Source organism: Sinohyriopsis cumingii, chromosome 18 (assembly GCF_028554795.1).
Source record: "Sinohyriopsis cumingii isolate HCF-2022 chromosome 18, ASM2855479v2, whole genome shotgun sequence".
Lineage (NCBI taxonomy): Eukaryota > Metazoa > Mollusca > Bivalvia > Unionida > Unionidae > Sinohyriopsis > Sinohyriopsis cumingii.
In genome coordinates this window covers 82209865-82234391 of record NC_142978.1, presented here as the reverse complement: position 1 = coordinate 82234391, position 24527 = coordinate 82209865, and the positions used below count along the sequence as shown (strand labels likewise).

General features: G+C 34.1%; 1 protein-coding gene across 1 annotated transcript; it reads left to right on the top strand.

Moving 5' to 3' along the window:
- Nucleotides 1–1189: 1189 nt before the first annotated feature.
- LOC149777164 (uncharacterized) lies at nt 1190–24134 on the top strand. The gene is made up of 19 exons (XM_089942782.1): nt 1190–1241; nt 3544–3588; nt 4543–4626; nt 5172–5246; nt 6162–6272; nt 7022–7081; nt 7686–7751; nt 8349–8426; nt 8857–8928; nt 9665–9727; nt 11104–11190; nt 11989–12072; nt 13626–13688; nt 14155–14214; nt 15642–15728; nt 16331–16354; nt 20826–20933; nt 21347–21494; nt 23775–24134. The coding sequence occupies exons 1-19, from the start codon at nt 1190–1192 to the stop codon at nt 23902–23904; spliced, it is 1497 nt and encodes a 498-aa protein (XP_089798908.1). The 3' UTR covers nt 23905–24134.
- Nucleotides 24135–24527: the final 393 nt, after the last annotated feature.

Below are 24527 nucleotides of genomic sequence, written 5' to 3'. Positions count from 1 at the left end.
CAACAAATTATCATATTTTGACGCTATTTCTTCCACATACTTGCAATGAAGCCTAATAGCATAAAATGTGATTTATCTAAAGATCAATTTTAGTGACTGATTTATGTGGATACTTGTTTGTTTAGCTTTTACTAATATGACCGATATTTAAATGTTCAGTTGACGAAGTGAATATTATGACATTTGGTCAAATCTCCAAAGATTCCAAATTACGACTTCTGTGCAGTTGTCAACAGACAAAGATGTTTTTATGAATACAACAGTCCAAAATGTGCACAGTAAGAACTGGACCACTTACAAATCTACTAGCCCTTTTATTTTACCTGCGTTATTATTTTCGTTTGGAAAAGTGTAAAGTGTGATCTTTTTTCTAACTTTTAATTCAGATAGTGCTGTATAAGGCCACAAAATTTCCCTCTTGAAAACATAATTTTTGTATTATATACATTATCTGTTTTTCTTTTAATTCCGTTCTCTCTACACTTACCACGTACAAATATTCTTAAGGATGTATCTTGCTGCTGCTCATGAAATATCGCTATTAATTTATCTTTACAAAAATGTTAATAATTATGTCCTATCCATTACTGCCTTTTGCATCCTATTTAATTCAACTAAAGCTCAAAGGCCATATACTGTTTTCATTACCTAACCTTTATTAAGTGATATGAAGCGAATATTTTCACCCAAGATGCAACAATTCATATGACTCTAAGAAACGTCTGAAGTAGGTAAATAAAAATTAAAAAAGCGTATGTACTCACTCATAAGACGAGTCCAACTGCAAATAACATAGAGCATGACCGGCTGGCGCATTATGCACCGTCAGATCAGGGTCTATGTTATTTGTTCTTCTGATTACTCCTAACATACTGAATAGATCCAGACATGTTGGGGCTTTATGAGACGGCAGATCTGTGTCTGCGCAGTTTGCAGCTGAACTCGACTTCAAAGCGAATAATACAGTACTGATCTATGCAACTTTATGTCTGTGATACACTTCTGCTGGCTTTTAAGGCTTGGTTGAAAATTAAACAGTTCATATAAATAAAATATTAACACACTATAAGAATAAGCTTTCAATGACACAAAACAGACAAACCAACACACGTACATTACTATTAGTAATGACTCGCATAGTTTTAATTTAAAAGCAGAATGTATTCATATTTTCTAATTGTATTTCAGAATGAAAATCATCATTGCATTGCTGGGTTTGGCCTGTTTGGCCTATGCTCAAGGTAGGTGTCTGTTATTTTGTTATTTTTTGTTCTTTCAAAGGCACCCAAATATGTGCTGATCTCAGCAAAGACACGATTCATCTTTTACACGCATAACGCATTTGTCTTTTTTATGAAATTTAGTTAGTTTTCAAGTATAACTTTACTTTTTATAGTTATTATTCCTAATAGCTCTCCCATTGTTTAAAACGTAATTAATAATAAAAACGGCCAGTTGCAGTCATAACCGAAAGTATGTTTGATTAGTCGCCATATTTCCTGTCCAATCGAAACTTATTGAAAAGTCAGACTCGGAATTGTATATTCAGAAACGACTATTTCTTTTCTCACTTTAGCCAAGGTTTAAATAGACTAAGAGGTGAAACATCGTCGATAATAGCGAAGAGATGATTTATCCTTCACATCTTATTACTAAACCGAAATCAAGAAATTTATGAACGAATGATTTTAAAATAATTAAAGTCGAAATGTGCCACAATATATTTTATTAACATACAAGTTCTGCTCTTTTCTGTTGCGTCAACATATTACTTTCTTTTTACTACATGATTTAAGGGATTTCACACTATGAATGTAGTATTCTATGTACTACTGCTACTACTAACTCTACAGAAATACTGTTATATTACATTTCAGTGACTAGTACTTTTATTAAATACTTGTGAATGAGAGAAGGGAGCAAGATCTACCTTGTAGTCGATTGAAGGAAAGTAGAGAATGTGTATTTGTATTTAATCAAAAAAAGAAAAAAAGAAATGCAATACTGACTTGCGGATATTGTCAGTACATTTACTCTCTCTCTCTCTCTCTCTCTCTCTCGTGAATGTGGTTAATGAGGGAAAAGAAACTATAAAAGTGTAATAAGTCAGATATCTAGAGGACGAGAGTGTCTGAGGTTTGTAACATATTTACTTCCGTATTTTCATTGACAGTTAATGGTCATATGAAGCGGAAATTAAAAATTACGACCGACAGCGTACAAAGTTCCCTTTAGGCTATTACTGTTAGGGTTCTCGGCGAACATATGTAGTAAATTGAGCGGTGACCATGTCAAGTAAATGAAGCGAGGGCTCTGTAATGCACATGATCACTGGCAATAGTAATTAGATAAGGTAATATTTATTCTGCTTAAATGTTCATATAGTGTTTTTTTTTTACAACAAACAATAATAAATAACACTGTTAAGAAAGAAACTCATCTATCTTATATAATATTTATTTTCCTTTCTCAACGTACTAATTTACATGAATATTACATCCCGTTACCAGTCATATAGAGACTACGTGAGAGAAAAAAGTATATGAGTGAATGGTAGTAAATTATACGAGTCAAAAAAATAAAACGTGGCAATAATTCATGCTATAAGGCATTGGAGTAAATCTTTGCAAAAATGAATGAAATCAAGTTGAAGTTACTGTAAAAACTAAATTATCTTTAGCTTGACGGGTAGTTTGCAAAGACGCTGGATTGTTGTCAAATATAGTTAATGATATTTGAATTTTATGTCATAGAGCACTAATAAACATTTATATATTTACAAGATGCTTTGGTATGATATAATTATCTCTGTCAAGAAAATTGTTTGTTTCTGTGACCTATATTTTTGGACAGCATACAAGATTAAATATTTGATTTGAAATTGTGTTTCGAAAATCGCGTTGTAAATTTTCCACAGTTAATTCGCATTGTAAACTTACAATGAATATATTTCTTACGTCGTTATACCGTGGGTTATACAAGAAATAATGTTCGACAGTCACCATATTGCCATAGTCGCGATAATAGTTTAAAGATAGTCTGTTTCAAAGGAGCACACGTTAATGTTATGACTTTCTTAAAGTACAATGAGAACACGTCCTTTTGACAAAAATAGCTAAGCGAAGAATGGGACGATTAGACTGAATGCTAAAAATGAACGAGTATAACTGAGTTTTTATTGTGACCTGAATTTGAGGTCAAGCTTCAATTAAAACCAATGGTTAGGGTTATTTGTGCATGTATTAACCTTTAACGGCACCTCAGGGCAATAATGACTATACGGTGCGAATTAAAAGTAAAGTTATTAAAATGCATTAAAGAAAAAGGAACTGTATACAAATTAAGGAAATAAATCCTTCCAAGCAAACGGATCTGATAGGTTGGTAATTGGAATTGGAAGAATAAGTGACACGGCGATGCTGTTTGTAGTGGCAAGGCGAAGCAATCATCTTTAAGTGTGTCCAGCTTGAGCACTGTTGAAATCATGCAGGTATTCTTCAAATTCTTCCAGGAGCGCTAAGATCATTTCCATTTTTATTACAGATTTCCCCAACCTTATGAGAGGAATGAACATGCCACCAATTCCTCGTAAGTAACTTATTAGTAATAGTATTGATACTAATATTTGCATTAATAGTAATAGAGGATTGTTTGCAAAAGGTTTAGAGTTTTGAAAAGATTAGACAAACAATCGTGAGGAGCTTCAATCAATATATACACTGGTCGAAGAAACACCGGTCATTTATGGTATATTCACGTTAGGTGATCTTGTAAGGGTGAAACTATGCCCTAATTCTTCGTTTCGACAAGGATATAAAAACATAATCACTTGACGACAAGAATATAAGAACATAATCACTTGACAGCATATAGCAGCAATATCACTTGACATCTTGCAACAAGAGAATAATTTGATAGCATGAAACAGTCACATGACAGCATATAAAAACAGTCACTTGAGAGCGTGTAACAACAGAATTGCTTGACAGCATGTAACAACATTATCACTTAGCAGCATGTAACAACAGTCACTTCATATCATGTAGCAACAGAATCGCTTGACGGCATATAACAGCATAATCGCTTGACAGCATGTAAGAACAGTCATTTGACAGCATGTAACAAATATTTATATTCTAAAAGTACTTCAAGATAAGTATTTTTCATCTTACTCATTCAGAAATAATATCGTGGATATTTGAACAATGTTTTGATTACAAAACCAAAGATTACTATTACTAAATTAATAAACGAATGGACAAGTTAGAACATAAATAAATTAATTAGTGCGTAAATGAACGGACAAGTTACCATATAAACGCATGAATTAGTGAGTAAATGAATGGACACGTTATCACATAAATCAATGAATCATCGAGCAAATGAAGGTACAAAAATATGTGAATCAGTGAGTAAAGAACAAATGCACAAATGAACGAAAACAATCTTTAATTATAACTTTATTGGTCATTCTTTACTTAATTTTGTTAACTGTGGATCACTAGATGTATTAGATGATTTATCGATTTGTCGTATTTCCAGCCGGCATGAAACTGGATGACTTGAGAGAAACCTTTAGGAACCTCCCACCCGCCATGAAAGAACAGCTGGATTCCATGGCCAGGTGTAGGTATCCCATAATGCATGACTAAAATATATGTTCCTCGTATTCTAATACTCCGATGGTAAACTAGGTCAAGACCGTTTTATGGTTATTCTTTTTTCTTCAAATGTAAAGACGATTCATCAAACACGAGCGCAGCTGATGGACATCGATTATGTTCCATTTTCTCATCTGATCAGCAATAAAGTTAAAAATCCTTAAAGAAAGTTCCTTTTTTAAAAATAACGGGGCGTTTTACTATCGTAAAAAATCAATTTACTGAGATACATGTGTTTAAGACGCATACGAGAAACTTCAGATCATGTTTAATAAACGCCATCAGGATGCAGTAAAGCATTCTATATAGGTAACTTTATTCCCTACATTTTGGTTCCTTTTCTCTTTATATCTCTCGACGTATTCTCTCTCTGTGCAGAGTTGCTTATTTCTATATATCTATTTATCTATTAATCACTCTCTCTATATATTCTACTACTGCTCGCTTTGAAGTTAGTCGATAAAGAGAGAGAGAGAGAGTATCATTATAATTTTTTATATATTTTTCCAGCTTTCGGAATGAACATTGATGATGTTGAACAGGCCTTGGAAAACCCTCCAGAGCAACTGAAACAGATGTTCGAGAGTAAGACGGAGTTATAGCTTTAATCTGACAAGAAAGAACTATATCATTAGTCATAGTATGACCGAACGAGAGTATTCATTTAATGCCGGTTGTATCCGTCGCCAGGGGTAAATTAATGCAAGGAGTCATGTTAAAATTGCATTTATTGTAATATAGCCCATTACGATTTACGTCACGCACTGGACTCGTTTATGAAACTGGATGACTTGCAAGAAGAAACATTGCATGCAAACCATATTTTCCTAAATTTTGTAAAATACTGAAATAAAATGTTTAAAACAATGCTTCTTTCTTTCTAATTTACCCAGAGATATTACAACCTTGCAATAATTTCATTTAATTTAAACATTCTTAAAGTCTTTATTCCGGCAAAGTGACACTCTAAGTAATATTTAGCATATTATTCTATATATGTAAGTAATACATTCTGTATCATAACTCAAAAAGATTAAACGAAATACCTTGACTAATTTCTTGAATATCGTCTCAACCGCGTCAACGAGCTTCATTAGTATCAACTCAAATTGCAGTATGAAGCACAATCATGTGTGTGCAATAGCTCAAATTGTCTGACCGGAAAGAAAAAAAAATGATATTTACATTTTGTTTATTTAGTGATCGATTTAAACTATAGATCCATGAATCCCAAAACCATGAATCCATCCATCCATATATCTAAATATCTAATTATCTAAGTATCAATGATGTGCGAACGGTTAATGGGTACCCATACTGTTTGCCAAGCAGACAGACAACTTTAAAGGCGACAGGCAAACATATAAATGGACAGGGATATATATATATATATATATATATATATATATATATATATATATATATATCACTTTGTCTCATTGGGTAAACAGACCCACATCACCATATACATATATTTGCATGTACGTATATCATATGCAGAAAACACCGCCAAGGCACCCAAAACTGCTGATGGTTCAGTACACGGGGAAAACTCTGAGATACCACAGATGCCGGACATGAGTGCTATGCTGGGCATGCTTGGAATTCCTCGTGAGTAGACAAGGAAAAAGAGAAAGCTTACTGAATATAATTATATCATATCTGATAATTGTGAAACCTAACATTTCCGCGAAAAAGAGGATTCAAAATTAAGCTCTTGGATATAATTACGGTCTGCACCTGGACTAGATTATCACAAATTTAACTTTTTTCTTAATTAATAAAAATGTGTGTCTTTAAACAGTTTGTGAATATATATAGATTCTTACTGGGACCTGTTCTGTCAAAAGAATTTAGGATAATTTCCAGGAAAAAAAAGAAAGAAAGAATGAAAGAAAAAAGAAAGAAGCCAAGAAAAAGCATAAACAAACAAACATACATTATTGCTCCTTGGCATTGTTACCTAGTTGGTGCACGATATGATGGCAAAGAAATGGACTAACCCAGCCATTATTAAGAAGATGCAGGATTAATTGATATCAACTTACATTTGTGTGGTCTCCCATCTGATGCATACACCTTTCGGCTTCACAGCTATAATATACAACTTCGCTATAATATACAACTTCGCTATAATGTAAAACATAACTAGTCTAGCATAACAAGATATCGTGTCGAATAAAACAACAAACCATGTGTAATTTTTCCTTTTTTCTTTATCTTGTTTCCATTCAGATAGAATGATTGATGTGTAAAGTCTCATATAGTGCGTGTAATGCCGCAGAACTAGAGCCATTTCTTTTCTTCTTTTTTTTTTTTGGAAAAAAAATTTCTTGTTTCATATTATTGAACTATTTCAGCCGATGCTAGCCCTGCGGAAATCCAGAAACTTGCTATCGAAAAGGCCAAAGAAATGGGATGTAAGTCTCCTCGTTCCCACATCTAACTTTGTATAATGTCAACACAACCGCGAAAATACAGATCTTCCACTGCCTAATACATCAACAGACCAAGCGTTGAAATCATTAAATTCTCCAACCTGCGTTTGAGCTTGGGGTTGAGTTTCAACCAATAACAAATGACGTTACTTTTCAAAGGTCGTTTCCGATTGGCTGATGGTGGAAACTTAGTATCAAGATCACGCTCAGAGCTTTTCAGGCCCCAATCCATGTAGCTGGCGTGAAATGTTGGGTAGCAAAAATGGCGCAGACTCTGATCTGTCAGCGTTTTATATTAGGGCATATCTTCATATCCTCTATTTGTAGTTGAGTGTTCGCTATACATGAGCCAATAGTGTAAATTCTCAAGATAATATGATTATCGGATATATTATCAAGGGAAGTGGTTCCTCTTTTCAGAGTACTAATAAGCTTGACTCGTATCCAGTACAATTAAAAACCAATATATCGTATCAAAATATAAGACATTATCAGGCATTTGGTTGATCTTCGAGATTTTATCAGTGGAATAAGTGACCGCCACATTTGTTACTTGTAAACAAAACGTTATTTTATTCGGTTTCAGTTGACTTGAGTGACCCAGAGAAATTGAAGGAAACTCTTAAGGACCAGCTGAAGACCATCATGCCAGGTTGGTATCTCCTCTTTATCTCTCTGCACCAACGCACATTGTTCCCCTTTTTTCAGTGACAGCCTGAACTACATATAGTTTCTATAGCTTGTGTGTCACCTTTTTAGCCATGGCCATATATTAAGATAAAAATGAATACTTGTAGCACAATATAGGTCATAGTACAAAAAACAGATTCATACGACAAAACGTAAATGACAGAAGACATTCAAATATTGCTTATAGTTGCACAATGGAATCCAGTTCTCATACAGCCCTTGCATGCATCACATAGCTCATGCGTTTCGAAATTATCATCAAGGTAGACGAAAATGACAAAATAGTTTGCACGGTATAAATGTATACCAGAGACATCATGGGTAATATTTTCAGATCGCAAAACTAGCTGTCTTAAGGCAAAAAATTGTCGTGTAATCAAATTTCTTTTAAGTGTGACTGTTCTGAGGTTGTCCGCTCTTTAACTTCACCGACTTCTAAATATAGTGCCATCCACATAGGCTTGCGAATAAAACTTTCATAAAACTAAATAAATTGTGAAAATAGATAAAGTATTGCTATGCTTGAACCATGGTTAATGTTGTTCCTCCTTCGTTTTAGGTGTGAACTTGGATGAGCTCATGCAAGAGCCACAGAAAGCACTCAAAACCACTCTAAAGGGAATGGGAATCCCCACTGGTAAGTTGAAAAAAAAAATGGAAATCAAACGCTTTCAAGTTTGGTTTACTATGACCAAAATAATGTCATTGAAAACAATAAATATGAAAGTCATAGAGGTAATTACATCTTGGACATAACAATGTTGATTGCTCTAGAATATAACATTAGTCCTTCATATCAACAACATTTTTCATGGAACTGACCACTTGGTTACGTGAAATTGGTACATATGACTAAGACTGCTTGTCCCTTTTTAAATACGAAAATTGTTTCCATACATTTTATGTTATGTGACTATTTTCTGCGGGCTATTAACCTTTTTATGTGCTTCATGCTCTATACATCTCAACCCAAACGTTTAGAATCCTTTAGTCGTAAGGAGAGATTTCTCTTGTGATAATACTGTGTATTATTTTGTACAGTCAACAAACTGACGTATCCATTTCAGACGATCCTAAGGCCATGAAGAAACTGGTGCAAGACGGTTTGAAAGAGATGGGGATCGACAACGTAGATATTGGTACGTACCATTCCTGTAAATTTCTTTACTTGTCCTGTAAATTGACAAGCGGACGTCTCCATTCAAGGATAAAATCATAAAAGATAGTGTTGGTCAATTTCTTTTCTTAAAGTTTGTAACATGTTTACATTTATATATAAAAAACAACACTTGCCCATGAATTTATGATATTTTGCTGTCTCTTGCGTGTCCTTTATACACATGTTCCACTGCACAGCAGTTAACATAATCGACCCGGGACAGTAGGTAAAAACTACAAAGGTCATTATAATCGACCCGAGACAGTAGGTAAAAACTACAAAGGTCATTATTCGCACCTGAAGGAAAGAAGAATTTTGTTAGCACCACAATTATAATTTAAGTCAGTGCTTCTCGATTAGAATTCAGTAAAGTAATGCAGATAATGTAGTAGTAGTAGTAGTAGTAGCAGCAGTAGCAACAGCAGAAGCAGACAAAACAGTATCAGCAGTAGTAGTCTACTATAAGTATAAGAAACAGGATTAATAATAGTAGTTGATAATAATAATATGATCATGATAATAACGACGATAACGACGACTATGATAATGATGACGAAGATGGTAATGACAGTAAGGACTATATGGCAATGATAGTATCTACCATAGTAACGCTACTACTACTACTACTACTACTACTACTAATAATAATAATAATATAATCTACTATAATAACACCACTACACCTAATAATAATAATGGTGTGTTTTTGTCACCAGATAACATGGACGACCTCGTTGAAAAGCTGAAGAAAAAGGTTTTCCATATGTTGGATATTGACGGTACGTTAATCTCATCTTGGTAATATCACTATATATTTTCCCATCCAATGTCTTTGTATCAACTTATTTACTTCATTACTTTATTTACTTCAGAGGATTTGTTTGTTCATTATGCTACCAGTAGCCACGCAGGCTTCAGAGGTTTGGTGTTTCTTCATTACATTACCAGTGTCATTGTCGACTTCGAGGCATGGTGTTTCTTCAGTACATTACCAGTGTCATTGTCGACTTCGAGGCTTGGTGTTTCTTCATTACATTACCAGTGTCATTGTCGACTTCGAGGATTGGTTTCTTCATTACATTACAGTGGTCACGTAGGCCTTCGATAACTATAGGTTGCTAATCCTGTTCTAGACTTTGGAAATCATTGGAAGGTCATAACGTACGACTGTCTTATTCATAGTTTCACCATCTAACCCACTCGACTGTTAGTTCTCGTGCATTCCAAGGGCAAAGATGTTGAACTATTACCGTTGGAGCACATACTGTACAAAGACTGTACGCTGAAAACCTTGTTTATTATTCATGTTCATACTGCTTGATATTTTATCTTACTATAAACAGATATATTGTATTTACAATGTCACAGTTTTAAACAAATTATGAACAACCTCTTTGGTTTGTAGTGACAATAAAATTGAAACGTTCCCATTTTGTTTCAATAGCAACTACACAGTAGTACATGATACATCACAACATGTTTTTTGACTATCCATGCTAATGACCTACATGTAATACCATTCTGGCGATATACTAAATTATAACCAGTAAATGTGGGTGAAACAAGTGAAATATTGTCACCATTTTAATTAGCGCTTGACTGCCGATGTTGTATTACACTGTGTGCAGAAATAGAAACATTCAAAGGCTAAGAACCGATAAAATCAAACAATATCAACATGATTTCAGCATGACAATATATACATTCCTTATTATTTCCTTGTTATTTATCTTTCTTTGTTTTCCTCCGTTCCTCACATTATGAAAAAAAATTGAACATTTACTTTATTTCAATACTATGCATTTCATTAACAGAAACAAAAAATATAATAAAATGACGTATGTCTTTTTATCACGTAAAATATTATGGTTAAGTTATATATACTTGTATATGAGTCATGACAAGCAACCTTGTTTCATACTAGAAACAAAACTTAGCAGAATTCTTTACATGCCAACTGTAATATTTTAAATTTTTATATATTTTATAGTCTTAATTATTATTTTTGGAGTAATACAGCTGTTGTGGAGTTTCACAATACACTGTCTTCATATATCAAACCGCAGTGCTACGATATACAGTCACTTGTAAAGAACCGTATTTGCGATGTAGTAAAAGATTTATCCAAACGATTTCCTCTTGCATTATGCTACAGAGACCGAAGATCCCGAGGTACTGAAGGAAAGAGTGAAGAAGCAGATAGTTGACCAGCTGCACGAAATGGGCATCGATGTTAAGGAAGGTATGTCGACTTTTAAATTATCAGTTTACTCAGGAAACTTACCACAGATGCAAAACTATTGTTTGGTGTTTCAAATATACAAAACACATACGTTACACGTTGTAATTTACTTATATAAACTAACAAAGTGTTACAAACTATGACCTCAATTCTGCACTGCCATCTTACCTCTGTCTGCGTGGGTTCGAGTCTCAGGCTCGGCCAACTTGGGTACGTGAGAAAACTTGCCAATAGGTGTTATAGCTGGCTCATGCATATATGAATCACATGCGTTGAATATATACCGATACATGAAAAACATGTCATTTAGGTTTTTCTTTACATATTGGATGAACAACCGATACGAGCATAGTTGATATGTGTGCGAATATGTGAAAAATGAGTGGCAGCATTATTAGCTTCTTACTTAAACTGAAACTATTGGAAGGCGGATGATGTGAGGAAATGTATAAAAAAAATTACAATTAACATAGACATAAAAAAATAGTTATTAATATTATAAATAATTCTAACCAATAAAAAATGATGAGAACATTATCCGGAAATAAACTGGTATGTCAGAGTACTGGAACGTCTTAAAATTAATGTCATGATAGTAGCTGTGTTTCTGAGAAATTTCAAGTTCGCGATATTAGCCAAAACTATGATATACCGCTTTAGAAATGACGACATGTCTTGGGTACAAACATCACAACATTCCATTCCAAACAAAATATACTGGTTGAATGATCTATACCGTATGCAGAGTTGATTCTTACGTTGTCCTTTCTATAATTTTTCAAATTACTTTCTTCGAAGATGACAACGTGGAAACTGTTCAGAAAAAGCTGACCACCGCCATTTCCGAGGAACTGAAGAATTTTGGAATTGAAGTAGAATCAGGTAATTAATTAGATTTACTAATTCTCCTCTTGAATTAGCCTCGTTTTAAAATACCTTTCCCGTGATTCAGTGCGATCTCTGCCATGGGCATAAAGGTGATAGATCTTACGTATCACGTTCTCCAGGATGGAACTTGACTGTTATGGCCTATACTAGTTTCAAAAGGTATTCCTTATAAATCTATCCCAGCAAAGTTTACTCCCCTTGGGTACCCTTCATGCAAAAAGCAGTAATTTTCTTATTTTAGAACTGATTGCGATAAAATATTTTGCCTTATTGTTGTGAAAGGAATTATCATTTTATTTAATTATGAAAATGGAGATTTAATTTATTTTCTTTAAAATTACATTTACTGTCGACCACTATTGCTTTATTATCGTCTGCAGAAAAAAATAATTTATCTTTACAAAGCTCGGTATATGACGTATGGGTAAATATTATGACGTCAGAAACTGAATCGTTTCTATATGCATCCGGTCAGAGTAAAGATTATATATAGATAATTAACGGACGTAGATGCCTCCTAAGCCTACCCATTTGTTAAGATACAGACTATGGCGGATAACCAGTCTCCTCAGTTATCGGAAGCGGCTGGTTAAATACAAATCAAATGCCTTATGAAATAAAAGCTCTCTTCTTTTCTATTTGTCACAAAACTTCTTTTGGCATAGTGATGCTTCGTATTCTTGAAATTCTCTGAGATAATAACAATTGATACATGCCACGTGAAACGTAGTCTCATTGAATCAGACCACTCTTGTAACTCCATGAAATCTTCGCCATATGCAAGTCTGGTTACGTTTGTAACGCTCAAAACGAGGCTTTCCAAAACTCGGGTAAAGTTGCTGATTGGTTGATCACATAAATGAACAATTTCTATATTTTTATTTAACTTTTTGGACTTACCATATAAGATATATACTGGTAATAAATGCTTTCGAGTCTCCACATTAATCGTATAAATCTACAGCTTGTGACTCATTAACTCACCGAGTTCAAAAAGGGTGCACGCATTGCCCGCTTTTGCACCTATTAATACATCCTACAACCTGTAAAGTACATCCATAAATAAGTTTAAATTTATCGCGTATGCGCAAATTATACTAATGGGCCTTACATAATTGATGTTGTTTTTTTCGAATAAAAGGAAACAAGAAAGAAAAATATAAATTAGCCACACTTATCTGTAACAACCAGTTGGATAGTCACTCTGAGTCACACGGGCGTGTTTGAACGATGCTAGGTAAAACACTATATACAGCTATTTTTACTGATTATTTCGTTCACATCTATATATTCCGGAGGGCGGAAGTTGTCCAACCTATCTTTGAAAATGAAGAAATGAAGTTTATAATTAGACATTACATACGTTATCAACAACTGTTAGGTTTCCCTCTTTGAATTCTATAAATTTTCTTAAAACAAAGATTTTAAGCAAATAACGCTAGTTTTAATTGTTGTATTTCATAGAACATAAACCTGGTGATATATCAGCATAATTTTTCTTACCTTATTTATTTATTTATTTACTTATTTATTTATTTATTAAACAGATGACCCACAAGAAATGACAAGTGCCATCAAAAAGAAGCTCAATGAGATGGGCCTCAAATTCGGTAAGATCGTTTAAGATTCTGTGCAATGTATGCAATAGTACCATAATGTGTAAATTGTCTGACTTAGCCAAACGTTTCTGAACAAAGGATAAACATGATAGACAAAATTGTGAATTTGCTTATGTTGACTGCCATTGCGCTATCCACCAATTTCATGATAAATATAACGGAATAATATTATAAAAACGTTAAGTCCCCGAAATGCTGATTTTCACCAAAATTGTTAGTCGTGTACAAACGCTGACGCATGTGTTGATCGTAAAGATTTTTTTATGTTGTTCACCGAAACATACATACATACATACATACATACATACATACATACATACATACCATAACATAACATAACATACATGCATGCATGCATGCATACATAAAACATACATATATACATGCATACGTACGTACGTACGTGTGTGCGTGCGTGCATGATTGCATGCATACATTTATTTATTTTTTATTTCAGATAATATTCAAGAATTGCAGAATCAGATCATGGGAATGTTCATGCAACACGCTCAGTCAGGTAACGAGAATAACCACTGAAATGTTTTGAACATTTCGAACCATTCGTTATAGGCATTAATTCAATATAAACTTCTATAATTTCAACGTCAACATACGTATTTTCAGCATGATCATACGTGTTCTCAGCATGAACATACGCGTTTTCAGCATGATCATACGTGATCGCAGGATGAACATTCGTGATCTCATCATGAACTTATGTGATTTCAGTATAACAATTTTTTTTGTTCATTTTATGTAAGTTATAAACTTGTATCACAAGTAAAACATTGAGACTAAAACATCAATGATAGCATGACATAGCTAGGGGCAAAGAAAAGCTGTATTTATAAAGAAAAGGTTGTAAAAAGAATAGAACCTTTCAATCAGTGGATTAGAAAGAAAATGCACCAAAATTTTGAATCCATAAATTGTATCTGTGCATTTACATACATGTCGTCTGGAAAACAGTGAATGCAATATAATGTGCATTTACATACATGTCGCCTGAGTAAACATCAGACGCAATCTCAATCCGATTTCAAACGAAAAAGAAACAGCCTTCCGTTTATATAAAAAAAAACTATATCATAAGCACGTTTTGTGCAGTCAACATGGATTATAGATAAATAAAGCCATTTTAAATTGCTTTGAGTTTTCGTGAGTAAAAGTCGGAAGTCGAATCGAACAGCTGTTTATAAACTGTAATCTTTTGATATAAAATACGAACACTTGCAAGGAAGAAAATGTACAAACTGAAAAACTTTTGCCCTTTATCTAGCTTAATAGTGTCATAGGCGTATTCATTAATGTTTCGTTTCAAATAAAATGTAATTCGTCTTTTAAAGTATAATTTAGTGAATTATAAAGACATTGTTGAAGTTGCCTGGTATATTGATTTGTATCTAGCATTGATTAGTAACACAGTACATTTCTTTCCTTTCCTTTTCTTTTTACACGACAGATTGTTTTAAAAGTTTTAAATGTTAATTTGCTGAAGTAGCTACTTTATTCAAACACGTTGAACTTATGTCAGAAAAATGTCTCTCAAGCGAATGACTTTTCAGAAATTGAGAACAATAAGCCTTAACAAAACGACACGTATCATGGAAAACGTTTGTAACAGATAAAATATTAAAGATGCGTCTGATTTACGAAATATAATTAAAGTATTTGGAAGCAAAATAGGTGTGATTACCGCTTTGAGTCGTGTAAACGTACAATGAGCGTGTTCTCCATCGTCAAATGATAATATTACCTGTTCTGACGGCGTATCTAGCTGGCTCTGAATATTATTCTGCGGGGATTTAGAATCTAATTATTTCCTGTACTGTATTATTAAAGCTAACAATATTGATGTTGCATCAAACATCAGTCTTCGCACTGAGTAAACACTCTGGTTGGACGCACACCTCAGTGAACTCCACTTTTCTTTTATCTTTGCAGCATTCATGAATATGATGATGCCACCACCTAAGCAAGACAACGAGTCAAAGATGCCTGCCAAAAAGCCCCAAAACATAAAGGCACCATGTACGTCACTTTCGTTTTTTTTTTTTGTTTGTTTATATCTTCATTCCTTAATTATGTTGCAAAAGCACTTACAATTAAAATATTCATTGATTCGCATGCTGCAACTTCTCAAAAGTGCACATTTGATATATTTTAATTAAACGTAGTAATGACAAAGGTGAAATGTAAACTGATAAGGTAGGAAAAGGAAGTAATGTTTAAAATAAGAAGAAAAAAACTAGCATGTACGTCAATTAAGATAGAAGTAATCGTCCTTGAATAAAACCCAGAATGTAATCTTAATTGAATATAACTCTCACTTCCAGTAAGTTTCATGGAATATAACACACACACACACACACACACACACACACACACACACACAAACACACACACACACACACAAACACACACACAGTTATCTTCACTGAATACAATACACTGTTATCAAACATTTGAATCTGTGTATACGTGATTAAGCGGTTGTTATCAACAGCTTCAGTTACAAATGTGTTATATATATATATATATATATATATATATATATATATATATATATATATATATATATATATATAGTTTCTTTATGATTATATACGCGTTTATTTTCTTGTTTTTTTCAGACTTCATTCCTCAGATGCAGTATCGTGAGTATAAGTTACAATTTACAAGCCCTTGCATAATGTATATAGCCTTGTATAATTGCAATAGCATAAATTGATAGACCGCTCTGGTGACCTAATGGTTAGAGTGTTCGCTCCGGATGCGGAAGATCGCGGAGTTCGAACCCCGGCCGAGTCATACCAAAGACTTTTAAAAATGGTACTAACAGCTGCCTCGCTTGGCGATCCGCATGAAGAGGTTAGTGTTAGGACTGGTCGGCCGGGTGTCAGGATAATGTGACTGGGTGGGACATCATGCTACATGTCTGCGGCATGATTCCCCAGTGCTAGACATCGCTATAAACTGCCCAACTGCAGACATCAGCGATATGACTCAAAAACTGTCCAAGCTAAATCCAAATCACACACCCTCCCCACACGTAATAGTTGATAAATGAAGGGAAGAGTAATACTTATGTCAAATACACATCCTTTGCTTTGAATAATGAACTCCTACTCAGATCACATATGCAAATTCAGATTAAAGATTAACACCATACTGTGACACGTTCAAGGCCTAAGATCACCTCCCATTGGTAGAATAATTATTGTTATGTTGACATAGCTGCTTTGTTACAGATGGAGAATCCTTTGTTCTATAAATAGCTACGTAGAAACGCCCTCAGCAAGAATTCATACGCTAAAAAAAGCTGTAAAACTGATAGGAAATATTTGTATAAAAAAACAAATAACAAATAACTAAAATGATAAAGAATTGCAATATCAAGAGTTTAATGTTTTTTCTCTCCTGAGTTTATGGTGGTATAAACTGTCAGTTACAAACTTACACAGCTTACATAACGTTCTTAAATAACGTATATACCCCTGCATAACGGATATGCTCTTTTATCACATAGCTGGCACACTTTACATGTAGTGCGTGCAATTAAACATTTTGATGTTAACACGTTTAAATATTACTTTATGTGACTTTCATTGGTCAAAAAAAGCACACGAAATTCTTGCGGAGTATACTTTTTACTGATTGACTGAAAGCGTGGGAAGTTTCCTTACTCCACCTTCTGAAACCTTTTTTTTTTTAAACTATTACTATCAACATTTTGGCGACCATTTCTCGAATCGATTGCCCAAGGGTCGCTGGTGAAAAAGGCTAAATCTGTCGGAATATGGCCAATTTACCTCACAGGCGCTCGTTGCACATAAAATGAAGTATCAGCCAATGGATAGAGAACTGGAATGGGACGTGAATACCTGTAGCAGGTACCCGTATATGACAAGCGTGGTTTAAATGCTATATAATCAGAGTAAATAAACTCAACTCTGTTTCAAGAAGAATGTGGACATACGCCGGTTCCCCAAATGGTAAATAGTTTCCAACTATGGCATTCTCCAAATCAGATAATGCAAGTATCCGATTACAAAGGTCAGTTGATATTTCAATTATAACATGTAGAACTGAGCTTTATTATTTCAGCTAGCATCTGGGACACATTTTGTGCCCATCAAGTGAAAGGTGCAGTGTCTGAGCCAGAACGAATCAGATTATTTCTTTTTCTTTCACTTTAAACAATTTCCTTTAAAATACAAACTACGTTATAAACAGAATCACCATCGGGTAATGCTTTAATATTACGTTTATGAAACTCATTGAATAATGTAAAGCTTTTGCCCACCAAATCTTGCAAAGCCTGTAAATTATTTAACTAGGTGAGTTAAATATTAAATTTCCCATTTGAGTTCCTCTATTTATCTTATATTTGTTACACTTTGTTACACTTTAATATAATGAGCCGCTTAATACTTTTAATGTCAACATGTTAACATATCGCTTGATGTGAATCTGACTGGTCCAAATAAGCATATAAATTCTTGAGAAGTATTCCCTTTATTGATTAGATTTTCCTTACCCCACCTTCTGGAACCTTGTTTTTTGCTTCAATTGTTGTTAACAATTTGGCGGCCATCTTTTTAATTGGGGAAGATAAAGGTTACATCTGTCGGGATACGGCGAACTTTATCTCATAGGAACTCGATGCAAACAAAATTAAATGAATAGAGCGCTGGAGGGGGTCCAAACTTGTAACTGGCACCCTAACCCTATAAAAAGCATGGTTTAAATGCTAACTTATAGGACTAAATAACCTCATGAATTATGTCGAGAAGAAAGTCGACAAATGCCGCCCTTCTAACTGACAGAAAGTTATCAAACAACAGCATTGTTCCAAATCAAATAATTCAGATATCCGGTCACAAATTCATTAAATCTGCTATTACTTTGCTCAACAACATTTTATTCGAAACTTTGTTCATTTTCTGCATCCCTTGACACGAATATGAAACAAATAGAATGTTACTTTTCTGACATATACAAAACTGCATCTATAGTAGTGAATTAGACACTCTTTATGTGGCATCATTGTAAACATTCTCATCGAATGCAATGTACATGGCTTATGGACACACGGTACTAATTATACGGAAGAACTGTGAACCAGTCTAGAAATGGGTGAACAAATAATAGAGTTTTTACGGGTTTGGTGGTCCATAATTGGTTAATAATGAAAATTAAAATTTTAGTAAAAATATATTTTGAGAGCTTATCCTATATGTAATTTAAAAAAAATATAGACAAATTTCTACTGATGCAATTTTAGTATTTTTACAGGCTTGACTCAGGAGAACTCAATAATGAAAGTAGCACCTGATTGGTACAGAATCAATAACATGTGTTTCATGCACATGTAAATAAACAAAATGCCGCGGCTCATATGGTGTTCTCCACACATAAGCTTGCACTAAGGTTAGATGTGCATGGAGAATTATAGGTCTCATCATCAGCACCCAGAAATTTTAAGTTATTGAATTTTGAATATGATGGTGTTTCCATATGTTTACTATTGGAGCTGAATTAGTACCGTGTGTCCTTATCTAAGATAACCTAGTAACTGTGTAACATCACACAGGAATTTCCGTCTGAGATCCAGTGTTTGAACTGACGTTTTTTTTTGTTTGTTTTTTTTTTGTTGGTGTCGAATGTTTAATTGATTAGAAAGAACAGTTGCTCTTTGAATCATAATTTGCAAAACAAATGTACTTTTAAATGTTACTGGTTATAGAGCTGAGCATCATTAACTCAACTAACGCCTGGAACTATTAGTTTACACACAACAGTTGAAAGGTTTGAGTCAGAATAAACGAAATTATTTCTTTTTCTTCTGTTTAAACTATTTCAATTAAGCTAAAACATTGTGATTAAAATAATTTAGAAACTCGTTGAATATTGTCTGTCTTTGCTTGCCACAGCGTGCAAAAGCTGAAAATTATTGAGCTAGTTTCAAAAAGGGCCGGATTTAGGCATAACCTAGACAAGCTAAAGCTTAGAGCCTCGCAGTCTGATGGGGCCTCTCAAAATTTCAGAATTTTTTAATTTGTTACAGTTTTATTATAATTTATATTTAAGTAATAAATTAACCTCTGATTTCGTGCATTATATATTCACTATTATTATCTATGCATAATATTATTTTAACAAATATATAATTTACATGTCTAAATCCGGCCTGGTCTCATAAGTTCAGTATTAAATCATTACCCATTTGAGAGCATCTATGTATAACACATATACCCTTGTACAACGTGCGTATCTATGTATAACATTTATACCCTTATACAACGTGCGTATCTATGTATAACACATATACCCTTGTACAACGTGCGTATTTCTAAGAACGGAGTAGAGAAAAATCTGCAGGAGCACAATGTGCCATAAAAACAATCTGTACGTTGTTTACTTTAAATGGTTATAGACGAACCAGCAATGTAGATTCTGATACTTTTTTGTATTATGTACGGTAATCGAAAGTACACGTTAAGTTAATATGGTGGGATCCGTACCAATCTCCTAATTCTCCTTGACAAATGAAATACCATCGAAGATAATAGAATGTAACAGCACTTAAATTTTAACCAGGTTTTAATAGTGAACATTACACAATTTAATTTATTACGATTATTTGATTAGTTTTTGTGGTAAGTTTAAATGTAGTAAAGTTTTCTTCGTACTGAGAGTATGTGCATCGTTTTAGGAGGTAGATTAAAGCATTACAGCGTTAGAAAAGATCGTAGGAGGAAACAAGCAGTGTTCTGCACCACGATACCGGTATATGACAGCGTAACTCCCGATTAGGGCCTAGAACTGTATCAGTGCTTAAGCTGGTGATTCATGGAGACAGTGAAAATTAAAATCGTTTACAGAAGCACTGTATTTATTAAGTACAGTTTCTCGTATAAAGCAGTGTCATATAAATGCAAATTCCCTTTATGTATGAGTTAAAATATTCAACATGTTCCTCAAAATTCATCTTTAATTTATTATTGTGCAAATTACAACATTAATTTCAGAATATTCTTTCATTTCTATTCTTTTTTCACAAAAGTATATTAGTTAGCAATAATAATAATAATAATAATAATAATAATATCGCACGGATTTCAGCTAACCTTAACCTTGAAATTGTGGTCAACGTTGAGGACAAAGATAACATGCAGCAAGCACATACATCGTCCCACCCCACCCCAATTGTCATGCCGTCCAACTCTATTGGTAAGTACATTATTATTATTATTATTACTATTATTATTACAACATGTTTACCTTTTTGTAAAATCTGAATTTCAGATAGTTTTTACTTCATCTTGTTTATAAAACTATTTATAGTGTTCTGTAATTATCAAAAATTCTCGGATCTAAAAACAATTTTCACAGAAAAATATATAAATACATTACAAGGGTATACTGTAGTAAATTGAAGCACAAAATTGTAATAAATTATTTGGAGCAATGATCTCGTTTAGCACTGAAACCTACAGTATCGGTTAAAGGCATCAAGGCAGAACTTGATGTAGTCCAGTTATGTAACACAATTTTGGCGTTCATTGTCAGGTGGAAAGCTTATCCAAATTGTAATAACCACATAATAAGTTTAAGGATAATGTACAAATTCTTTGTTTATTTAGGTACCAAGGAAATTGTGACTGACCCCTCTCTGAGCTTTGGTGATGATTACCATATTATGCAGCACGTCATGCATGTCCGCTCCGGCCTCAGATCTGGTTCCATGTCCGAGGATATGGTGGAGGAAATGCTCGATGAACTTCTTCACTAGTAAGTGCACGTTTGTATTACGTGTCCTCCGGTATTGGGCATATATCCTCAGCATATAGGACATTGAATATGCTTTTATTCAACACGCTGAAAATGCTTTTATTCCAAGTTATTGCATTGTGTTAATACTATCATGCACTTGTAAATATCGTGTGTGTATTTGTCCTCTCTCTCTCTCTCTCTCTCTCTCTCACACACACACACACCTTATAACGTCGACTATACGTGTTCTAGAGCAGAAACCATAGAAATAATAACACTGTTATTAAGATTTAAATTTAATACTGAAAATTATGGTAAGATTTTTTATTTGTGTATCACTACATTACAACTATCAGTGATGAATGGTAATTTCGTGTGCGCATACGTCAAAGGTCTTTGACTGACTGAATATACCTGGATTCTTTTCACACCTATGCCGGTAAGTGATTAACCTTTATCACAAATGATCCCTAATCGACACATATTTACGTATGATTGTAGATTGGACTATACCATGCCTTTTGAACAGTTACGAGTCCTTAATTATTCTTGATGAGCTTGGACTTTCTGTAGACGAGTAATACATTGCCCTTAATGTATTTACTTACCGACCTTCTGATCTAAGGAATAGACTTTCCTTCTTTACTTCTTCCTCACCCCCTTCTTAATTTCAGTTATATTTACTGAGCTCAGATAAATTTTAATTGTTAATAATTGCATTGTAATTATAATGGTAATTCTATAATATAAACTTCGATTGTATCTGTCTGTCCCATGGTGGCGTAGTTGTCAGCGATTTAGTTACATTTATAGATATGTTAATGAACAATGTAGCCAGTAAACATTTGGGGAACACGGTTTTGGAATTGGCGTCCAGATAATCAACACTTTACATACATACATACATACATACATACATACATACATACATACATAAACACATGCATGCATGCATTCATACATACGTACGCGGGGGCCCCGAGTGGTCTAAAGCGTTCTCCGTTACGGATCACTGCCATCTCACCTCTGTCTGCGTGGGTTCGTGTCTCAGATTCGGCAAATGTGGGTATGTGAGAAAGCTTGCCAGTAGCTTCTTGTAGGTCGGTGGTTCTATTCGGGTTTTTCCCCCGGGTTCTTCTTCCACCATTAATACTGGCCGCCATGTATATCCTATCGTGTGCTGAACAATGGCTTTAAACCCTACAACAACAACAACAACAACAACAACATACGTAAACAGTTGCTTGCATTGTTACATGCAAATTATGCAATCCAATATACTGGAGAAACAGAAAAGTTAGACATTAGAATAAATCTTCACATATCAGACTGGCGAACTAAGAAAATGGGAACTCGAAATGGTACGCATAAAATACGAAATAGAAAAAGACATATTGGATTTGCCGGCTGCGAACACTCCAACTCAGCGGCTTGAATCAAGATGAATTAAAACAGTTTAATTCTCTTGCATATATAAGAAGGAACTTCTGACACTATTCACTAAAATCACATTTTGCTATCATACATTTTACTTTCTCAAACCCATGTTCTCAGTTTTCTTTTCTGGTCTGAAACTTTCTTATCATTTAAAAATGACTGTATATTATTCTATGTTATGTTTAATTTTATCGTTCAGTGCTCAATGTTTAGGTATATAAAAGACATATTCATCCTATTTTTCAAATTTCATTCAATTTACAATTTTCGAACTTTTCTTTTAATCGACACGATATAGTTAACATTGTGTTAACGTGTCTTTAAACCATGCAACAACTGTCTTAGGTCATTGGTCTTTCTCCCTGGAATTACCACAGTTCATTGCCAGATACTCTGTTGTCCTATTGTTATTGTAGCTGTACATGGCGTAATGTTCTTTCGGATAGCTGCTACGACATCATTATAATAAGGATATTACAGTCACAGTAATGAAATACATCATTTGCAGTGGTGGACGGGATATTCCATTTCTTCCGTGTTGATAAAAAAATGTATCAGCCAGGTCGCGCGCATCTTTTCAGACAAACTGAAGATGTCCTTGCGGAGGAATTTGCGATTTTAAGGTGGAGAAATCATTGTAATCGACAATTTGCTATTTAATAATTATGCTTGAATGGAAATAATACCCTGATCAAATAGATTATTTTCTTGGTATGAAAGTGTTAAAGCGAGGTCAAGCAAAGTGTGTTATTTGCAGAAAAGAAAACAAAGCAATTTGGAGTGATTTAGGACCCTAACTCTCCTGCCATCAACTATTATTTCAAATATGATTCAAAATCTCATACCCGTTTTATTTTCCAGTCAGATGAAGAACACGATGCTGAAAGAGAAGTTGGATCGCATCGAGAGGATGAATGACGTCATGCTCAAGAATCTAGAGGTGCAGCAAGGCGGAAACAACCGCATTCTCTCTGCCACACTTAACAATTAAACAGCCTTCTACTATCGTCGATATCTACAAACAAAAGGAATTGTTTCCGGAGTCACATGAAATTCAAAAATAACTTCAAGACACACAATTAGATGATTTTGCTTTTTCTCTAGCCTGATTCAAATTAACATACGGTCTTTTCCAATTTCAGCCCATTTCGTTTCTTTTCGACAAAAATGTTCATCTTGTTCTGTTCCACTATTTTAAATAAAACCACACGTTTTTTATTATTTGTGCTGTTTTTCTCGGTTTCTTCAATCATATCATCCTTATTTCCTCCTTTGATTATTTCTTTAATTACGTTCTGATTTAGGTGTGTGTGTGTGTGTGTGTGTGTGTGATTTGGATTTTTAACGTAGCTTTAACAATTTTCAGTCATATCGCTACGACGTCTGCTGTGTGGCAGTTTATAGTGATGTCTAGCACTGGGGCATCATGCCGCAGACATGTGGCATGATGTCCCACCCAGTCACATTATCCTGACACCGGGCCGACCAGTTCTAACACTAACCTCTCAATGCTGAGCGCCAAGCGAGGCAGCTGTTAGTACCATTTTTGTAAGTCTTTGGTATGACTCGACCGGGGATAGAACCAACGACCTCCCGCATCCGAGGCGTTCTGAT

What these genes read in the sequence shown, in the direction of transcription:
- LOC149777164 (XM_089942782.1), top strand. Translation starts at nt 1,190, where the DNA reads ATGAAAATCATCATTGCATTGCTGGGTTTGGCCTGTTTGGCCTATGCT. An exon ending in GCTGAAGACCATCATGCCAG is followed by an intron (nt 7,752 to 8,348) that starts GTTGGTATCTCC and finishes CCTTCGTTTTAG; the next exon opens with GTGTGAACTTGGATGAGCTC. An exon ending in CATGCCGTCCAACTCTATTG is followed by an intron (nt 20,934 to 21,346) that starts GTAAGTACATTA and finishes TTGTTTATTTAG; the next exon opens with GTACCAAGGAAATTGTGACT.